Below are 21,893 nucleotides of genomic sequence, written 5' to 3'. Positions count from 1 at the left end.
ATCCAGTACACCATCTCCACTTCTCTTATAAGTGTATATTTACCCACTCTGTACATATGTAAAATCTCACAAATATATCTTTTATGTATATACGACATATTTTTATTTTTACAACTCACATTTACATCTCTGCTGGATGACCTCACATTTCCTCATTTTGGCATTCCCATTCAGGAAATTTGGGAATGTAGCAACCATTGGATCGCAAAGTGAGTCTTGACAGATGCTTAGTTTCTTTTTGCTCTTGAGTTCTTGAAAACTCATCCAGTCTTTGTTTCTTTACAGCACCGTGAAAACTACATTAAAATACACAGAAACATACACATAGCCATACATATTACATGAAAATAAACATACCTCACTACGCTCATCAAGGAATGCAAACATACAGCATGACTCTGTTATCTTACAAGTGGCCAAGACCATCTTCAGAAATACACATGCAGCTCAAACTGGGCAACAAACTAATCCAGTGAACTACAGAACATGGCACAGCAGGCTTAACAATCAACACCTGCTGGCCACATTTATCAAACTCCTCCTCCCATGCAAACCACAGCACCACCCACAGGACAAAACACAAAACCACATGGACACACACACCATCACAAATACATGAACGACAAATACGTATTATAGAAAAATATAAATAAATAAATAAATGAATAAATAATATTAATATATTTATAATTATGTCAAGAAAAATGTCAAAACCATAAAAGGTTTTGTGGTCCTTAACAGGGAACTTATTTTTTCATGCACTTATCAAGCTAGAAAAAGCATTATTCCCAGACAAAGAGCATACATGATAAATATTATGAAAACATGAGTAATATAAATATAAACATAATAAATTGAGCTTAACAGCATAAATAAAAATATTAAGTAAAAAAACATAAAAAAGTGGCATCAGGTTGAGCCTGTGTAGGTGTTGCATTGCTTAGCTAGTTATTCCCAAGAGCCAGTGAGGCCAGTAGCACAAACCTCAGTTGGGATGAAAAGATTTGAGGGACTTCATCAGCTCACCAACACTTCCTGCTACAGTCAAAGCTCACCACCACATTCAAGGATATCAAGCTCTGATAAACAATGCGTGCTGGTTCCAGCCATTTGGCCTTAAAAGCCACACAGTTGATAGTAATGTATAAAAACTCAGCATGCGTGTGTGTGTGATGTTGCTTAATAAAAAGTATGTGAGAGACACTGACCAGACGATTGTAATAATTTGTAAGAACAACTTTATTCCAGTCAATAAGCTTTGCTAAAACAAAGAAACACCCAGCCTCATCTTTGGCTCTCTTCACCTAGACCTTGGGTTTTATCCAGAGAATCGAACAGTACTTTTACACCTCCTAAGTGTCAGTAAGACAAAAAAAAATGATTGTGGACTGGCATTCACACCAAACACCGGAGAGATTTGTTTCCTTCAGTAGAGTCCTTCAGGTGGCAAACTGCTTGTGCCATGTGCCTTTTACTGTCCTTTATAAACCTGTCTTGGAGGTCTATAGACAATTCCTTTGACTTCATGCTTGGTTTGTGCTCTGTCAACTGTAGTACCTTATATAGACAGGTGTGTGCCTTTCACTTTCCAAATCATATAAAATCAAGTGTTTTCTCCACACTCCACAGACGCCAACTAACATGCAGAAACATCTCAAGGATGATCAGGTGAAACAGGAGGCAACTGAGCTCAGTTTGTACAGTTGTACTGTGATGTACTGTGAATATATTTTGCCTGTGTATTCCATACATTACATTGCTCAAACTAACCAAGAGATTTACAGTCTAATACTATAGTATTCTGTGGGGCCGGGCAGCAGTCAATGGGCTTATTTGTCAGTAAAGACAACTGATATATTTATGTTTGCTATAGAAAGAACAAAAAGCACTGTTGGTTAATAAGGAATTGTTTAACATTTTCATGGTTGTTCTCTTTTTTATTGTAATTGTCACGGCCAATACACCTCCAGCCCACCAGAGAGTGCCAGACCAGCCGGGGATACGGCAACCCGGAAACGGAAGTGAGAGCAGGCAGCGCCAGGTATAAAAGCTAGATGACACTGAGGAGACACTGCCCGCTCTTTGATGAATTTATTTCCAGAGACGCCAGCCCTATTTCCCCACGCTCGACTGATTAGAGATCCATGACCATGTCCCCGACTTAGAACTTTGCCTGCCCCTCTTGTGACGACGATCGCTAAACGGATTCCCCATTGTGACCACGACCTTCGCCCGCCATTGACCTTGGGTTTGCCTGCCCCCTTTTGCTAAGACCTTCACCTCCTTCCCCGTTACCCCCCACGGAGCCAGAGTTCCCTCCCCGCCGTCCACGGCCCCGCTCCCGTTCCAGCTCACCGGCCAAGCGCCTCCGGTCCTCCTCTCCCAGTACGACGACTACTTGCGAATGCGTCCCCGAACTCGGCCAGTGACAGTAATGTTTGAGTTGGACCATACAATTCAAAATTTGGTACTTTTGTGGCCAACTGTGCATATGGTTTGAACATAGTTTGAACATAGTTTACACATTATACTGCCTAAATGTTGAATAAAATGTGTAGAAAAAATAAGGAATAAGCTGAAATGCAGGTAGACAGCATGTCCGGCTGAAAAGCTGCCGCTCGGACGACATCTTGAGCAGCACAGGGGCGCCGCAAGGGACTGTACTGTCACCTTTCCTCTTCACCCTCGTCTCAGTCCTGTCACCTGCAGAAATTCTCTGATGATTCTGCCATTGTGGGCTGTAACAGAGACGGACAGGAGGAGGAATACAGGAAGGTGGTGGACAGCTTAACCCAAGCTTAACATCACAAATAACAAAGGAGATGATCGTGGACTTTAGGAAGCATGCTCCTCCTTCCACCCCTGTCACAATCAGAGGATATGACGTGGAGGTAGTCGAAGACTACCTGGGGGTACACATCGACTGCAAACTGGATTGGTCTGAAAACACCAACGCGGTTTTCAAGAAAGGGCAGAATCGGCTTTTCCTCCTGAGGAGGCTCAGGTCTTTCAATGTAAGTAGGAAAATGCTGACCATGTTCTATCACCCTGAGGTAGAAAGTGCTGTGCTCTTTGCAGCTGTGTGCTGGGGCAGTGGGGTGAAGACAGCTGAACAAGCTGATTAAAAAGGCTGGTTCTGTCCTGGGTGTCGGTCTGGAGACCCTGACGGAAGTGTATGAGAGGAGAATGCTGAAAAAGCTTCCATCCATCTTTCACACCAAGCTCCAGTCTTCTCTGGCTGTAGGGCTCTTTTAAACAACCTTTTAAACACTTGAGACAGGGTTGTGTCTTTACTGCTTTACCTGAGCCGTTGGTGGATCGTCCATCACCTCCAGCATGAACAATTGGTCTTTGTCACTGCTCGTGACAGTGGCAATCCACTCAGTGTTGCCCATCTTTGCACTCTATGTGAATATGTCCTTGTGGATCCTTTTTATCCAAAAAATGATGTTCAAACCCTCCTCATCAAACTGTGAGTAACATTGTTCTGCTTGTGTCAGTATATTTGACATGAACCCTATTGGTTTTTCACTACCGTCTTCCATAACATGAGGCAACACTGCCCCTGACACACATGGCGAGGTGCCACATGCTAGCATCAAGTTCTTCTCATCTGCATAGCGAGCAAACACCTTGGCTGATTTTATCAGTTTCTTTGACCTTAGGAAAGCTTCGTCTTGCTCTCTGTTCCATGTCCATGGAGCATCCTTTTTTAACAACCCATGTAATGGTGCTAAGTGTGTTGCCAGACTTGAAAGAAGCTTATTAAAATAGTTCAGCAACCCAAGGTCACTGTGGTTGGCTTTGGAGCTTGTGTGACTCTTTCTCCCCTATTCTCCTCTGTATTCATGATGTTACACGCCAGTTGTGTCATGCACGTTTTATTACTTAGCGGGGAAATTGGGTAGCATGCAGCAACAACAAACAGAAAGCCAGAGGACATGGCAAGGAGCCTAATTCCTGGTTCTGGGAAGGGGCAGAAACCAAGTTAAATCTGACTCAAAGGGGGGTTCTCTTTGCATTGGTTTAAATGAATTTAAAAGGGGTTTGGTGAGGAATATAATTATTGCTTTTTTATATGAAATGGTTTGGGCCGCTGCTATAAAATCCCAGTTAACACATTGTACCAAGGAGTCTTAGAGATTCTGGAGGAGTAGGTCAGGGTCCGGTTTTGTTGGGATATTTATTTTTGTATATATGTTTGTTGCTGTGGTTTGTCCTTTTTTACTTTTTTTCCACTTGCAAATATTGGTACATTTAGTTTTGGGACTTCTTTTTGGGGGGAAACAGAAGAAAAAAAGAAAAAGAAAAGAAGTACACTTTTGAAAATATGTTGTCCTATGATTTGAATCTCCCGCTGGACATCCTGCCACATTTGACCTAATCTATACATTCTCTGCATGCCATTCTATGTATGATGATGTTCATGACAAATAAAAATTTGAATTAGAATTTTAATATGAATTTGAATGTTCACACATGTTTTTCATGTGGTCAGCAACAATATGACTGCTAAATACTTAGGACCATGTTATATTTCAGTTTTTTCTTTGTTAATAAATCTGCAAAAATGTCAACAATTCTGTGTTTTTCTGTCAATATGGGGTGCTGTGGGTGCATTAATGAGGAAAAAAATGAACTTGATTAAATGATTTCAGCAAATTGCTGAAGAGTGAAAAATTGAAGGGGGTCTGAATACTTTCCTTACCCACTGTATAGTCTACTGTTTAATGTTCTGGTAAGACACTTAGTAAAATGCTATGTAAATGTAGGTTGCACAAAGCTTTCAACAGGTGTCGATTTTTTTGTGTCACTGAAATAGATCTTATACGGCATGTTCACTTTTCTTCAGCAAAACAATTCACAAAGACATCACAACATCAATGAATGGACTCTTCATTCATATTCCAAGTGGTTTCTGGTCACAGTGTTAATGGCAATTCAGTGAATTTTCATTACATGCAAGAGCACACAGATCAAGGAAGCAGCAGGTAACCTGACACCTGTATTCACATCTCACACATTCTCCTTTGGGTGGCATGAGTGATCACTGCCTGTTCTCAGTGTGGATCACTCCAAACAGCTATGGAAGCATCATACCTTGTCTACATTATTATGGACGTGGTCATTGCTGTGGCATGCTGCCTTGGGAACATACTGGTGATTTGGGCAGTGAAAATGTGCAATTCCATGCAGCAGCCCACATTTTGCCTAATAGTTTCTCTGGCTGTAGCTGATTTTCTAGTAGGGGCTCTCGTTGTACCATTTGGATTTTTGGTGAGTGGAGAGGTGAACAGCTCTTTTTATGGATGCCTTTTCATGTCCTGCATGTGCATTGTGCTGACCCAAGCCTCAGTTCTTTCCCTTCTGGCTATTGCAATTGATCGTTTCTTGCGAGTGCTCATCCCACTGAAGTAAGTTTGGATGCTTTAAACTGAATTTTTGATGTTAAACATGCAGAATAGTATAATTATTATTTTATTTGCAATTCCAAAAGAGTAAAATAAGTAAAAAATAAGTGACATACAATATCTTCTATATAGGGCATTGCTTTAACAAAAATGGTTGTTACTTTATAGGTACAAGAGAATCGTCACACAAAGCCGCTCGTGGGCGGTAGTGGGCATATGCTGGCTGACTGCTGGCATCGTAGGACTCACACCCATGTTCGGATGGAATATCCATGAGACCTCATCCAACTCAACCTCAACCAACACTCAAGCGTGCGTGTTCTTGAATGTAATGTCCATGTCTTACATGGTGTACTTTAATTTCTTCGGATGCATACTGCCACCCCTGCTGATCATTACAGCCTTGTACGGTTACATTTTCATTGCAATCCATAAACAGTTGAGGGAGGGTGCGGTCAGCGGCAGTGAGTCTGTTTCATACTACAGAAAAGAGAGGAGCCTTGCCGGTTCTCTGGCATTGGTTGTGGTTCTATATGCATTCTGTTGGTTTCCACTACATTTAATGCATGTGGCTAGTTTCTTCTGGCTGGTCCCTGTCCCCTCTGGGGCCATTGATGTGGGTACACTATTATCTCATACAAATTCTGCAGTCAACCCTGTGGTTTATGCTTTTAAGATTGAAAAGCTTAGAGCTGCATACAAGATCATTTGGAGGAGATTTATTCTATGTTGTGTGGAAAAATGTCCAACAAAGGATACCCATACTACCGAGAACTGCATTACAGACATCAGCACTGCCAAAAGTGTGACCAGCAGTGGCCCAGTCAGACCAGCGTAGACCAGCATAGACCAATTTGAATGAAACGGCTTCCTCTCATCTCATCTTATTCAACTTAATTCAGAAACAGGTTCAAGGCCTTAACAGGTGCATTCAAAGCATCCTGCCTGATCTTGTCATCCAACCCAGCAGAACAAGTGGAAAAACCACAGCCCCACCGTGGTTGAATGGCTTGTCTTCAGAACCTGTGACTCCTTCACAATCAATTGTATATTGTAATGGTATTCCCACAATAACTTTTTTTTATGCTCAGATGTTTTCATAGCATCTTAATGGAAATAACTAGCTAGGTAAGGTTCTTTTACTAACACGTAGAGATCAAACATTTTATGTGATTTGTAACATTTAAGAGACTTACATTTAAGAGGCAGAAATATACTTGCTGTTAACTACCGTATCCTGCATTTAAGATACAGGTTTTCATTATTTTATTTGGCTTTCAGTCTTGACACTGTCTCCTGGTGGTAAGGAGTACAAACTACAGATTACGCCGCACAGTATGAACACAAGTACATCAACACAAATGTTAACGTCACAACTGTGTACGGATGGCTCACAGCAAGTATATTTGTGGCTTAAGAAGCAGGATTACATAACCACCAAATATTGAAATCATTTTTTAAATGTTTGGTTATATTTGTGTATTTGATAACAGGTATATTTACATCTATGCTTTGCATTGCAGGTTTCTATTTATCAAATATTCTTCTTCAGTACAGAATAAATGTGTATTTAAAAAGAAAATTTGCATAGCAAACTCTGCTAGCAGTTCTTTTTTCAAAGAGAATATCAGCCACTGACATTATATTAGTATTCATGATCTGGCTATAGCAATTAACGGTACAAGAAAATTGCTCGTGGGCTTTAGTGAAGGTATGCTTGGAAAGTATAAGGCATTTAATTTTTATTGTTTAAGCACTATTGTACATATTTATGGCAAAGAGCCTCATGTAGTTGCCATTATGAGAAATAAACAACTACAGCTACATCTCTCGATAAAAAAAACAAATATGTTATGAGCGTGCCTGTATCATTCACAGCCAATCACATGCATTTCCTAAATTACAGCAACTCTCATTTTCATTTTTCCTTAGCAGTATTCAGCGTTAGTGCTTTAATCTGTAAGAATGGCTAATCAAACTTTACTGTTAACCTATAGATTAATCTATTTCAGACATAGTTATTGCATTGGCATGTTGCGTTGGAAACCTACTGGTGATGTGGGCAGTGAAAACGTGCCACTCCACGCATTTTCAGCATACGTTATGCCTGGTAGTCTCTCTGGCTATTGTTGATTTTCTTGTTGGGGCTGTGGTTGTACCACTTGCAGTTCTGGTGGACGTTAGAATGGAGACGACTTTTCATGTAGCAACACTCTCACCAGAACAGACAAGCACTGGAAACCATAATAATTGCATAATTTAATATTTCTATAGAGTAAAATATATTCTGTACTGTGCATTTAACCCATCACCCTGAGTGAGCAGTGGGCAGCCATGACAGGAGCCCGGGAAGCAGTGTGTGGGGACGGTGCTTTGCTCAGTGGCACCCCAGTGGCACCTTGGTGGATCGGGATTCGAACCAGCAACCTTCTGATTACGAGCCACTTCCTTAACCGCTAGGCCACCACTGCCCCAATGCTAGTGCCCCTAGGCCACCACTGTCCCACTGTCCAAGCTGGGATTCAAACTCACAACTTTGGAGGACTGCCATGCCACTGTGTGATATATCTCCAACGTTAACAGTATTAACCAATGTTATTTTAATTTAATTCATTAGATTTTGCAGTAAATTAAGACCAGACATGTATTTGTCATTGATGTTACTTTGTGCTGTTCAAATTTTGCCAGAGTGCCAACATTTAGCCTTATTAAATTAATGGGTCTTAAAATACACTGTGGACTTTTCTGTTTTTGTATTGCATTTTTTTATTTACACTTAGACATCATAAATTTTCTGCCATACCCCTCAGCAGGAAAAGAAGGCAAATTACAAATCCACCCACAGGTCACCAGTAAATGTTGTCACTTCTTCACACATCTTGATCACCTTCTGATAACTCCTCAATTTGCTCTGTGCAGTAGAGAAAAAGACTGAAAACCAAAATATATTCTGGAGTAATCATCGAACATCACACTGCACACAAGTGAAGCTGTTTTATTGACAAGTTTTTACCTTTATTGATTACAACTCTCTCACTAATTACAGACTGAAATTCACCATACTTCTTCTTCTTGTTCTTCTTGAGTCTAATGCTTGTTAATTGCCTAATTTGCAACTTTTTCTTTCAAAGCCATGTTATTTATTACAAATAAAGATGGTGATGATAAACTGCTGATTGAGTGACATTTTTTTTCAGGTTAGGAATAATGCCTGGTCTCCCTGTTTTATGGATGAAAATATTTTCATAATGGGTTATGTGACTGCAACTGCAAATGGACTGAAAAAAACATACATGGAGGTGCAGTTCTGTGGTTAAGACTCCTGGTTAATGCAAAATCGCATAGGAATACAGTACAGGCCAAAGGGTTGGACATACCTTCTGATTCAATGTGTTTTCTTTAGTTTCATGACAATTTACATTGGTAGATTCTCACTGAAGGCATCAAAACTATGAATGAACACATGTGGAGTTATGTGAACTAACTGAAAACATGTTTTATATTCTACTTTCTTCAAAATAGCTGCCCTTTGCTCTGATTACTGCTTTGCACACTCTTGGCATTCTCTCGATGAGCTTCAAGAGATGGTTTTTTAACAGTCTTGAAGGAGTTCCCAGAGGTGTTTAGCACTTGTTGGCGCCTTTGCCTTCACTCTGCGTTCCAGCTCACCCCATACCATCTCGATTGGGTTCAGATCCGGTGAGTGTGGAGGCCAGGTCTTCTCCCCCCCGCGGCTCCTGACCCCAGTCTGGTGCTCCCGGAGCACTGGAACGGGACCGAGTTAAGCAGCGAGGCTCTACTAACCACTCTGTCTCTGAATTTTGAGTTGCAGCCTCGCCGTTACCCCAGCTCCCGCTCACAGATCGCCCTGCTCTTCACCCTGCTCGCCGGTCCAGCCACGGAGTGGGCGGCTGCACGACTCTTGACAGGCGCCCGGGGAGCAGTGTGTGGGGACGGTAGTATCCCGAGTTCATGGAGGAATTAAAGAACACCTTCTGCCATCTGGACAGTGTGGAAGACGTTGCGTCGCAGCTATATCATCTGAGCCAGGGTTCCTCATCCGTCAGCTAATTCACCGCTCGATTCTGGACCGCGGCTGCAAAAACTCCACTGGATGCCCACGCCCTCCAGATGATCTATTATGAAGGACTGGCCCCACGAATCCGCGGTAAGATGGTCAGCCGGGAGATGCCAGCAACCTATGAAGCACTCATACAACTAGCGCTGTGGATTGATCGGCATCTGCTGGCACTCCCGAAAACTGTGGCTCCCACTGTCTTCTGCCACAGCCCTACCCGTCTGCCACCTTGAACCCAGAGCCAACCCTTCCTGTTTTAGAAAACGTCCCTTCCTGTTACCACAACCTAGTCTCCATCTTCAGTCCATCCAAAGCTGCCCAGCTGCGTCCCCATCGGCCAGGCGACATGGCCATTGACCTGCTACCGGGAACCACTCCATCTAGAGGACATCTTTACTCTCTCTCTAAGGCTGAGCAATTGGCCATTGATCAGTTTGTGGCAGAGGCGCTTCAGAAGGGCACCATCCGCCCATCAACCTCCCCGGCCGCGGCAGGGTTCTTCTTTGTTACCAAGAAGGATGGTGGTCTGAGACCCTGCGTGGACTATCGTGGCCTCAACAAAATCACTATCAAAAATCGAACGCCATTACCCCTGACGAACACCGCCCTCGACGCCCTCTCAGGAGCAAAGTACTTCACTAAGCTGGATCTCCGCTCAGCCTGCAACCTCATTCGCATCCGAGAGGGTGACGAGTGGAATACAGCCTTCATCACCCCCACTGGCCACTTTGAGTCCAAGACTCCCAACACTCCAGCTTTTGGTCCCCTGCATCCTCTTCCCATTCCTCGTCGTCCCTGGACCCACCCTGCCTTGGACTTCATCACCGGTCTCCCAGAAGCCAATGGAATGACCACCATCCTGACCATAGTGGATCGCTTCTCCAAGGCGGTCCACTTAGTCGGCCTACCGTCCTCTGCCACAATTGCTGACCTTGTGCTTCAACACGTCGTCCGCCTCCATGGGTTCCCCCAGGACATTGTCTCCGATCGGGGACCCCAGTTTGTCTTAGCTGTGTGGAAGGCGTTCTGCCGCCTCATTGGTTCCACCTACGGTCTTTTCTCTGGCTACCATCCTCAAACCAACGGCCAGGTGGAGGGAACCAACCAACAGCTGGGGCGATACCTGCGGTGCTTTGAGTCCAAACATCAATGCACCTGGCCCGGTTTTCTCCTTTGGGTGGAGCTGGCCCATAGCCTGCAGGTCTCCTCCGCCACCGGCCATAGTCCCTTAGAAATCTGCTATGGCTTTCAACCCACCATCTTCACTCACCAGGTGCCTGCAGGTGGGGTCCCTTTGGCCCGTCAGATGATCCGTGGCTGCCGAAATGCCTGGAGAACAGCGCGGTCAGCTCCTCACCTCTTCGCGCAGCATGTCCGCCCAGCACGACCACCGGCACCCCTGCCGACTGCGCTTCCGAGTGGAACAGAGAGTGTGGCTGTCCACCCAGGACCTTCATCTCAGGACTGAGTCGCACAAACTGTCCCCTTGGTACATCGGGCCAGATCCTCAGCCGGATCAACCCCCTCACCTACCGTCTCCAGCTCCCTCCTACCACGACTCGGCTCCTCTCTCCTCGCGACCTAGTAAGACCGTTCCTGCCCTTCTCAAATCCTGTCTCCTGAACTCTTCCCTCTCGTCTTGTACCGTCCTCTATTATGCCCTAAACGCGAACGACAACATCCGTGTGGTGTTGCGGCTTATGCCGGTTCGCAGAGTAACTCGAAGGGAACTTACCTGCCTCCTTGCGTTCCACCGCACCCCACAAAGTCCAAACTAAAACCTGAGTCCGATATGTGAAAACCTGTAAAAATGCTCAAAAAGCAATAAAAAGCAAAGTCAGAAGTGGAAAAGTGGAAAAAATGACAAAGTTCAAAGGAGAAAACCGGGCCAGGTGCATTGATGTTCGGTCTCAAAGCACCGCAGGTATCGTCCCAGCTGTTGGTTGGTTCTCTCTCCACCTCGATTTTTGATAGTGATTTTGTTGAGGCCACGATAGTCCACGCAGGGTCTCAGACCACCATCCTTCTTGGTAACAAAGAAGAATCCTGCCGCGTCGATGGGCGGATGGTGCTGTTCTGAAGCGCCTCTGCCACAAACTCCATGGACAATTGCGAGAGTAAAGATGTCCTCTAGATGGAGTAGTTCCCGGTAGCAGGTCAATGGCCATGTCGCCTGGCCGATGGGGACTGAAGATGGCGGCTAGGTCGTGGTAACAGGAAGGGACGTTATCTAAAACAGGACGGTGTAACAAATTCGCTCAAAGGGAAATATTTATAATTAATTATAACTGGTTATAATCAATAATAAACATTTAGATTTGATTTTAAGATAAACCGTAGCAGAATTAATGTTACAATTACTTGATCTGTCCATCCACCGAGCAGATAATATAATTATTTATCAATTCTAGAAAAGGTTATTCCCTGGCCAAGGAAAATAACTTTTCCCACTCTGCGTGCTAGCAGTAATTTAGCATGTAGCTTAAAGGATCAACGTTCAGTGACTCCAGATTGTGGGCAGCACACAGAATCAAACGATTGTGTATTTAAAGAATTTAATTAACACGGCTATAGCTAACAGACAACAATTAAACACACATATACATACAGGATAAAGGAAAGTGAGGAAAAGAGAATGGCAGTATTTCACATCAATTAACCACAGCCTAATGAGAATCGTCAGAGAATCAAGGTTCAAGCTTCAACACACACCTAAATAGTTATAAACGTTACTTGCATTGGTCCTTGTTTCTGCAAAAGAGTCCTGATGTGTTAGGGATAAGATCCTCGACCTTTAGGCGTGAGCTGGAGGTTTTCCTTGAAGTTACTTGAAGGTAAAAACATGCCGAAGATTAAAAGTGCTTCCTCATGGTCTGAGTGCAGCATCAGGTCCTTGCTGAAGCATTGATTCAAGAAGGACACCCGCCATCGGAGACAATCCAGAGAAAGGCTGTGCTCACATGCCACCGACACTTGGCTAAGCACCTGCGTAGCATGTGCATCTTCAAATCAGACCGGGGCACACAGGACAGGGGGCTCCTCACTGCTCCATCCATGCTCTCCCTGTGCTGGCGCAGGTGTCCTCTGCGTTCTCCAGTTCCCCCGGAAGCCATGCACACTAGGTGGACTGTGATTCTACACTGTAAACAATAAAAAGTTGGGAAAACGTCTCTTAATTTAACCTAGGAAAATGAGTCTCCACAACTACATTGGTATGATACCAATTCATTGCAGCCGAGTGCCTTAAATTTTTGAGTTTTCCCCGCTTTTTATTTTTTACCGTGTAAGTTGATCGTAGGTGAGAGTGTGTGAGTAAATGAATTTACTCTGTAGACCATGTATTCTTCTTGAGACCACCCATCTTCCAGGTATTATCTAATGTATTATATCATAAAGCATGCATATTTTCAAGATGCCAGAGCAAGAAAGAATTCTAGCACCTTTTTGCGATTTAAGGTGTAGACGGCATACTTTGTATTGTACACTTTGCTTCTCTGATAATGCAGGTAATTAGCACCCGATTAATGTCCCTAAAAATACATCAACCCAGACCTTATTTTCAAACCATCCATGTATAAACATGTATTATCCATAGACCTGCAATGACATTCCTAAAGCTCAATGTCCTGCTGAATTCTTCATCCCACCTAATTCACAAATTAGCCTGCCATTAACGATTGACTATTTTGATGAACAATTAAACATTATTACACAGTTAGTATGTATGCCTGAGGTGACAGTGCCACTACAGGTCAGTGTTCCTTACCCTGCAAGTCTATAATGACTGACACTACAGAGGATTTCACATTAATTTATTTTTTATTACTGTGAAATAAAATTGGCATCCCAGCCTCTGGTGCCACAAACACCTAGAAAGAAAATGCATGTAGTTGCTCTATTACATTTACAACGAGAATCTGTGCAGAAGATTACATTTTTTTCACAATTATTCTTATATTTTTGTTTATTTCTGTTTTTTAAAACAAATACTGACAAAATAAAAATTAAATTAAAAAGTATATATATATATATATATATATATATATATATATATATATACACACACACACACACACACACACACACACACACACACACACACACACACGTATGGTCAGTGTCCCATTCATGAATTAAGCCTAGTCTTAAAAGCATTCAAAATTTAAAACAATTTATCTTCTTAGTCTTCTTAATCCATGAACAGGAATCTTTTTAAACATAATCCAATCGAATGTAATTCTATTACATTCTATTGCTATTAGTAAACTACCAGTGAACTTCTAGTGTCTGATTCAGTTTTTTTTTTTAATTATATCAACACAAATTAACATTCCTTCAATATTCCCTGGTTGTCCCAGTTAGTAGTTACCCAGTGATGTATGTAAAGTTATTAAGATTATGAAGCCTATCCTTTCCAATAACAGGGCAACTAAACTGTGTGTAGTTACACTCTTTCCCCTGTAGAGTCCCTCTTAGATCCATTCTTTATCTTCCATCAATGCTGCATGTTTTTTGTCTTCAGTCTGTTTGGAGATCATGATAAGATGTGTTTGAGAAAATCAGATGTACCTTTAAAAGAATGTCTCAGATACATGTGAGGGAAGACATTGTCACATGGACAAAACACTTACGTTAGAAATAAATAATAAATGAATTAAATAAGATGAATATTTAAGATATTTATGTATTCTGGAATAAAATCTGTGGATGACTTTCTGACTACTGCCATCACTGCCATGTTGTTAGCATGGGCATGAATGTTTTAGGCTCCAGGTGGACAGCATTTCAGTGTCATTCTAGTTTATTTGGTGTAAACTTTCTATCTAGCATTCCAATATTCAGCTAACCTCAAAGCAAGAGCCACAAGAGTGTCACGCGAAAAAGACGTGCGGAGCTATAAAACAAGAAATATATTTATTATATGGATGGCTTTAGAAATCAGCAAATGTTTCATAAACCTTAAACATTCATAAATTGTATGTTTACATGTTTAAATCAGTAAATGTGAGCTACATTTATACATATGTACTCTGAATAGGACTGTACAACAATGGCAGGAGACCAGTACTGCATGTCGTTCATCGTGTCTCTCAAGGAAGGCAATAGACTGTATAGTTATCACCTGAATAGGGTTTTATCCCTCCCACAAACTATACAACCTACTACCTCAGCTTGTGAGCCACACAGAAGGCCTTTCAGAAATGTGTGCACATCATTGACACCTAAATGCCATCCATCTTCAACTTTTTACTCATTTAAGTCTTCATGGCATGCCCACTACGATGCACCTGGTCCTTTGTGGATCAGCAGAAGATCAGCCTGCCTCTTTAGGAAAGACAGTAGATTGTATAGTTATCTCAGAAGGAGGACTCAAACCTCACAACTATAAAATCTACTACCTCAGCCTCAAGGACAGCGGAGAATGCCATATAAACGGCCGTTGCAGGTGATAGGTGCATGAAGCAACAACTACAAACACAGAAAAAGAGAAACATTATTTTTAATAAGGGATATTGACAAAACCAACACAAAGATGGGGAGGTAAAAGTAATATAGCATAAATGCCGTAAATGTAAAAAAGATTTACTGTTGCATCAGCTTATTAAAAGTGTATCAGGTGAAAACAGAAGATAAAGTTTTGGGAGTATACAGAGTAACTAAATAAGGAGTTATTCACCTTGAGAGAGCATTTTCCCCTGTTGTTAAACATGGACACTCTCAGATTAAAGTTTTCTACATGCTACATGTTTTTCTACATGAGTACGTCACAAGGATTTAATCTAAAATAGAACAGCAGTTGTAGACGGACTGTAGTGCACACATGAAGCAGTTCAGTTGAATTATCTGACAGATCTCAGATGCACAAAGTCATCAGGATACAATGCCAGCGCTTACCAAAAAAGGGTGATAATTTAGCACAAGCCTACAGTGTAACTCACTGCTCACTGGCATCCTGCAAAGCTGGCAGGGAATAATGGCAAGCTGCGCCAGGAAGTGGTGAACATTTGATCAGAACTTGGCTCTTTCCAGCCCTGCGAGATTGTGGAAGCTTGCTGTTTAACAAGCAGAAGTAAATAGCTGAATTTAAACATGGCCTCCTCCAGCTGTCTTCCCCAAACGTACACAAAGCATGCCGTACACACAGGCCATGCACAAGGAGCGCATGCTAAACAAAATGGCTGCACTTGCAGCCATTTTAGAGAGCCATGCATTGTCGTCCCAATCGGCAGCAGCAGTTGGGAGCGGGGACTCGGAACTTCCACATATTCTGCGAGGGCTTGTCATGCTTTTGTTGAATCTACTGCTGGAAATAGAAGTTTGTCTGTTGTGTACAGAGATCCGCCATGATATAGATTTTTTTGCAGTTACAGTGGGCCAAGTTCTTCAGAAAATAACCTTTAACAATAATCTTCACACATTTCCAAGGCATTTATAAAACCGTACATAAAATCCTCAGTAATCGACATTAGAAAATTTTGAAAAAAGTTGTTTATGGATAATTCATTTCTGAATGCCTTGGATGTCACATAACGAAGCATTAAATGAGTTTTTAAGCATGGAAGTGTGGTGGACAAAGGCAGCAAGAGTGAGAGGCTGCAAACCTGATGTTGCCATACAGGGGTTGAAGGGGCAATGGAAGGGCAATGGAAAGCAGCAGAGAGCACATACAAGGCTCCATGGGGCGGGACACTGGTCTCAGCTGCTTTGCATAAATTAGCATGTGAAGCTGAGACGGTGAAAAGTGTCTGGGCAACTCATTAACATTGGGCCTAATTAAAGTTGACATTGATTGAAATGGTTTGGCAGACCGGTACATTGTGTTTGAGCCAGGCCATGCTCAGTGGGGCAGAATGAAAGGAGACTAGGCGGAGAACAGGTCTGGAACCCTTAACTGAGATGTGGAATTGATTAGTTGTTGAATGGCACCAAGCTCCTTGCTCTGGCCTCTACACAAAGCATAGGTGGAGAAATCAACGTAACTTCAATTCACGAGGCACATGACAAAGATTAGAGGGGGATCAGAGAGGGAATGTTGGGTGGTTTGTGTTTTGACGAATGGTGTCCTGTTGTATCAGCAGTTTTCTTTCCATTCCTAAATGTGCATGTTACCCCATTATATTATATTACAGGTGTAGAAATAAAGACGTTAACTACATAAATCCCACTCCCCGACCTCACCCAGCATGAATTCATGTAATAATTTACTTCCACACCTTCAGAGAGAAAATGTGAAGTTCTTGGTCTCATTGTCTTTGCATGTATTGTTTGTGCCAGTTGCCTTAGCTCATGATTTCGCCATCTGCGACCTTTGCCCTACTTTCATAATAATTCTTCTATGTTTGGAATCCAACCCTTGTACTGTAATTCTGTCCTGCCTATTTTTTAAACTAGGTAATGGAATAATTGTGCTATAAATTACTCATTTTGTTGTCACATTTTATAAAGCAAACAGAACCGAACTGAAAATGTATATTAATAAAACATGATTTTTCCTTCCACTACACTCCTCTGGACAATCGGCAGGAAAATGATAGACAAGTTTTTACATTTTTGACTACTCTTCCTATTAATTTAATATTGTGTATTTTGATATTATTATTGCAGTATCAACACCTGGCATTAATAAAGAAAGTTGTGTTCGAATTGTCAGTTTATGAAAACCTTAGAGTGCAAACAGCCTGAATATCTGACACTCTCCATCATCACAGTTCTCACTTACAGTTTACCTCGAACCTTGACCTTGATATGCAGCCACATTTATAGTTTGTCTGTAGCTGGGCTATCTCCAGGGCTCCCTGTTTTCAAGGCAGCGAGATATGTATTTGTTGAAAGGGTGAAAAATATAGTCTAGTGTGTGAGGTTAAAGAAATTATGAAAAAAATAATCTGGAAATTGCATACACTACCTTTAACTAGAAATGAATGTTTCTTAAGGATATCTATGGCTTAGTAAATGATTATAAATCTCTATAGGAGTGTCAGCTAAAAGATTACATGTAAATGAATATAATCTTGTCCTCATGCACCTCTCTGAAGCAACTGAATGATTTGCCTGCCACTCAACTGGAGCATAACAGACTGCTTGTAAAAACAGACATATAAAAAGGAAGCTGGCGTGATGCTGACCATTATGGACTTTATTCTTAACTTCCTGGTGTGTCATGATGACCATTGCCTTTTGCGGTCAGACAAAGATAAAATAAGGTTTCTTTCATTTTTCCTATTTATATACACATTGTGCACTAAAGACTATCACTGTCATAGTTCAAATGTGTGTTAGAATTTAATATCAGGTTACAAAACACAAACAATACTACAATTAAGATTGGAAATATATATATATATATTCTTTCTTGAAAGGGACAAAATGAATCTGCAAATGTCTCTTTCTCAGATGACATTCATTGTTGCACAATTACTTTTGTGCTCACTCATCATGTTATTGTAAGAACTTCATGATAGAATTGACAATAGAAGTGCAAACAAAGATACATGCTACCTCAAATGACCAGGATAATTCTGTAAACTTGAAACCTCAAAGGCATCCTCTTATTCTCTTTCTTTTTCTACAGCATCTCAGTTCTTCTGAAGGCAACTTGCACTACTTCCATGTTGACTCAATAAATCCTGCTTTACCTGTATAGTTGGTATATTTATGCATTCAGTTTTATGTTCGCGAGAGACCAAAAAGATAAATGGATATTGAATAAACGCATGTCTGTATGGTTTCATTGTGTCCACGAGGCTCAAGTGTTTATCTTAGAACGGCCTTCAACACAAACCAATGGGAATGCTTATATCTCTCTAGATAAAAGCCGAGAGACTTTGTTCCTGGTAACCACAGCATTACAGGGGTGGGAGTGGAGGGCAGGAGGGAGGTGGAGGGCACAGAAATAGCAGGAAGTAGGAATGGCTGGGAAGGAAAAAAAATCCTCAAGTGACGTGACAAGTTCATCTGAGGATAGCAAGGGGAGGAGGAAGTGTTTTCAGGCTGTCCCCACCCTCAGGCACATTCTCTTCTTACTATGAACGCCTTCTTTCACATAATACTACTGTCGTGAATAAATAATCTTTTCAAAAATAAGTTAATTAAAATATTTATTTAAAAAAAAAGGCCGGACCAAAAAGGTATCGGTATAAATTAGATTTCTAAATTTATATAAATTTAGGTATAAAGGAATTATGCACAAAAACATTAATAAATTAAGTTTTAAATGAACTTCATATGTAAAAAAGATAAAAAAAAATTTCAAGTTCCAAAAACGTTCTATGTCGTTGGCTTATAGACCACTCCTTCAGTCTGGTTCAAACTGGTCCAGGTTCAGTCCTCTGCATGTAATTTCAAACACTTGCACAATTTTAATCTGTTGATGACATATACAAGTGTATTTTAACACTTGGATATTAAAAATCGTGTTTATATTCCAATAAATAAGGATTGCCTAAATACTTATCATATGTGCTTGCAAATATAATCAGTGCTATTTATATTTTAGAAGAAAATGTCAAGATTAGTAATAAGTTCAAAATTTTATGAAGCCCTAATGATTTGTCTTATTAAACCACAACTAGCAAATAAATTTCTGCTTGTTCAATTTTACTGTCAATGATTACCAGATCATCACCTAATGGTTAATATTACCGGATACTATAAAATCTGCATACAATAAATGTTCAGCGACTGTCTGGCCCACATCTCCCGAGATCCCTGCACGTTTTGTTGTCTTCACCCGCTGGTAACAGAATTTTCATTCACGCTCCGACCAGCGACTTTCCCTCTCAGGTGCCTTTTATTTACATTTCTCACCCAGTCTCACGGGGCCGTATGGTGATAACATACACGGCAAAAAGCAAACTGAAACGGTTTACCAGTTTAATACGATCAAACAGAAATGGCGGCGAATCCAGCATGGCGGTGGGGGCGAGGCAGACACGTGTACAGGAGGAAGGTGGGGATGCGGCGAGGCCAAAGCAGCGTATGTGGGGCTGATCCTAAACGCGAGAACGGAATAAACAAAAGGACTGTGAGCCTGTGTTGGTGCAAAAAGCTGGAAATACCTGGAGCCGGGACAGTGCTGGGAGCTTGAGACGAGGTTAAGAGGACGTTTTGCAGTGGTGCGGAAAAAAAACCCCACCAAAAAGCAAGGAAGGTCGAAATCAGTGCTTTCTCCTCGTCCCGATTGTTTGCTGGCGAGTAAATGCAAAAGCCCGATCGGAGGGGTTCGGAGGGCTCGTGCGCAAACCCACTCTAACTGGATCTGGTGATTGAGCAGCCTGAACATGCCCTCCTTCCACCCTGCCCACTTTGGCCCTGTTGCCAAAAGAGCGACAAGGAGGGTGAGGGTAGCGAACGAAATCAAGAAAAGGCGAGATAGCATGAGGTCACAGGAGCCTGAGAGAGAAGAGAGCGAAACGGGCAGCTGGGTCGGGCCGTCCGAGGTTATTTAAGCCCCCCGCGCGCTTCGCCCCCATTCGCCTCCCCTCGGAACCGAGTTAAAAGTCAGACTAGAACCTCCTCACTCCGGCAGGCCCAACACAAGCGCGTCACAACCAAACAAGACGCGACCACATAGAAGCGTTAAGGCGGCAGGTCGGACTTGAGGAGAGAATAAAGATCAGGTACTTACTGCCACCGCGCCTGCCAGCCACGGCTGATGTGCTAGACAGCGTTGAGGGGATTACAGATGTATCTCGGGGTAGAGAGTTGAAGGCTTCTCCCGTGGAGCATGTGGCGGAGCCTTTTGTCAGCAGTTGGCATGAGTCCCAGGTAGTACATGCCTCACGGTTCCCTTTTCTCGGTGCTCATTACACGTGTCTTTAGCTGTTCCGTGTCTGCCTGTGTTTTGGTTTTGATTTTGTGGCGAATTTCGCACGCCTCGGAAATAAATATTACAAAGCGCCAATAATCACCGGTGCCTTCGCTGGCGGGCCATGTGGCTTTCGTCCAACGAGGAAAAATTCAAGCATTATTCCTTTTTTCTTTTTAAAGCCTACCTAACAGGTGAAACAGAGGAAGGTTAGCTTTTCGAGACGGACTGCGGATCCCCTGTTTGACACCCATCCCAGCTCGGTGACTCACAAAGCAACAAGCTGAGTCGTGGAAAAAAGTTGCACCAAGACAGGAGGGCGGGATGGGAGGGAGGGAGGGGGAAGGAGACTCAACTTGTGGCAATAGATGGCGAGACGTGGCTCGATAAATCCTCCTCAGTAACTGGGGCACAGGAACGCAGCGGACACCCACCCCCCCCACCCCCGTGCCAAGGAATTGTCACTGAAATAATCCCGTGCCGGAAAAAAAAAAAAAAAAAAAAAAAAAAAGGTGCACCTCGCTCTCCTCCTGAGGTGGAGCATGGCCGCTGGTGACAAGGAGTCAGCGTGGAAGCCATTGCAGCCTCATTTTCACAACCCGTCTTCTCTCAGGCATTGTCCTGGACAGCACTCTCAGTGACGTCACACTCTGAACTCCCCTTCACTGCCCCCCCCCCTCCCGTCCCTTTTGTTGTTTGTTAATTTTTTTTTTTTTATTCCCAGCACTGTACCCCCTTCGCCTAACCCCTCCCCACACGGACACTCACCCAGAACTACCGATCCTCGTGGCTGCCCGTGCGACTCATGCATGTTGAAGACTGTGCAAACACCCAGGAAAAAAAAATGAAAAGTAAGATCACGTGCAGCGAGAGAAAGAGCGAGAAAAGACAGAGGGAGGAAAGAGACGGGCTGCGCATGTTAGCGGGTGGAAAGGGAAAGAAGAGTCGTGAGTTCCCTACACAAATCTCTCTCTGTGTGTCTCTCCCTTCCTGCTCGCAGCGAGCTTGTAAAAGTTTCAGCTGCGGCGGCTTGGGCCAGCCTCCATTGGCACAGGTTCAAAAAAAGAGAGCGTTCTGCCTGTAAAGCGCTCCGGGCTTGCCGGGGAGGGCATGCGCTCGCTCGGCTCTCGTCTCCGCCCGCATCACGGGGCTCAGAAAGTGGTGCCCGCTGTCACACTTACGACTTGTCACCGTGCCAGTCTTGAGGAGGAACCCGCCAAGCTGCCAGCAGCTGCTCTGAGGCTGTGTGGCGAAGAATAGACTTTTTTTCTCTTCAGACAGGCAGCCCCACTTCCTGGATGCCCTTTAGTCCATTTCAGACCCAGCAGAGTGGAGTTCAGAGGACAGACGATGTTCTCTTTTACCCTCTTGTTGATCTCATGCTCTACACACAATCCCAGTAAATATATAACTCTCCAAACTTGCAGGTTCTGGAACGTTGATGTCTTGAGGCACTGTCTAAATAAGGTCTGCCACTTCCATACGACCTCCTCACACGGCCACCTCAGAAGAAACCATGTCACCTCAGCTGCAGTTTTTCTTTCTTTTGTGAGGGGAAAAGAGATAAGAATCAGTGGAAGTAAGGCGGTCTTTAGGG

General features: G+C 42.8%; 1 protein-coding gene and 1 long non-coding RNA gene across 2 annotated transcripts; one reads left to right on the top strand and one right to left on the bottom strand.

The window, feature by feature from the left end:
- Positions 1–5,085: 5,085 nt before the first annotated feature.
- Positions 5,086–14,351, top strand: LOC114801318 (adenosine receptor A3-like; the record flags this gene model as incomplete). The annotated part of the gene is made up of 3 exons (XM_028999447.1): positions 5,086–5,414; positions 5,580–6,154; positions 14,332–14,351. Coding segments are annotated over exons 1-3 (924 nt in total), but the record flags the coding sequence as incomplete, so codon positions are not given.
- Positions 14,352–14,376: 25 nt separating this feature from the next.
- Positions 14,377–20,596, bottom strand: LOC114801319 (uncharacterized). Its single transcript, XR_003751481.1, has 2 exons — positions 20,117–20,596; positions 14,377–14,958 (listed from the first exon to the last, which is right to left on the bottom strand). It is a non-coding gene; the product is annotated as an uncharacterized LOC114801319 (long non-coding RNA).
- Positions 20,597–21,893: the final 1,297 nt, after the last annotated feature.

This window comes from Denticeps clupeoides, chromosome 12 (assembly GCF_900700375.1).
Source record: "Denticeps clupeoides chromosome 12, fDenClu1.1, whole genome shotgun sequence".
Lineage (NCBI taxonomy): Eukaryota > Metazoa > Chordata > Actinopteri > Clupeiformes > Denticipitidae > Denticeps > Denticeps clupeoides.
The sequence above is the reverse complement of the archived record's forward strand: the minus strand, read 5'-3'. Positions and strand labels throughout refer to the sequence as shown.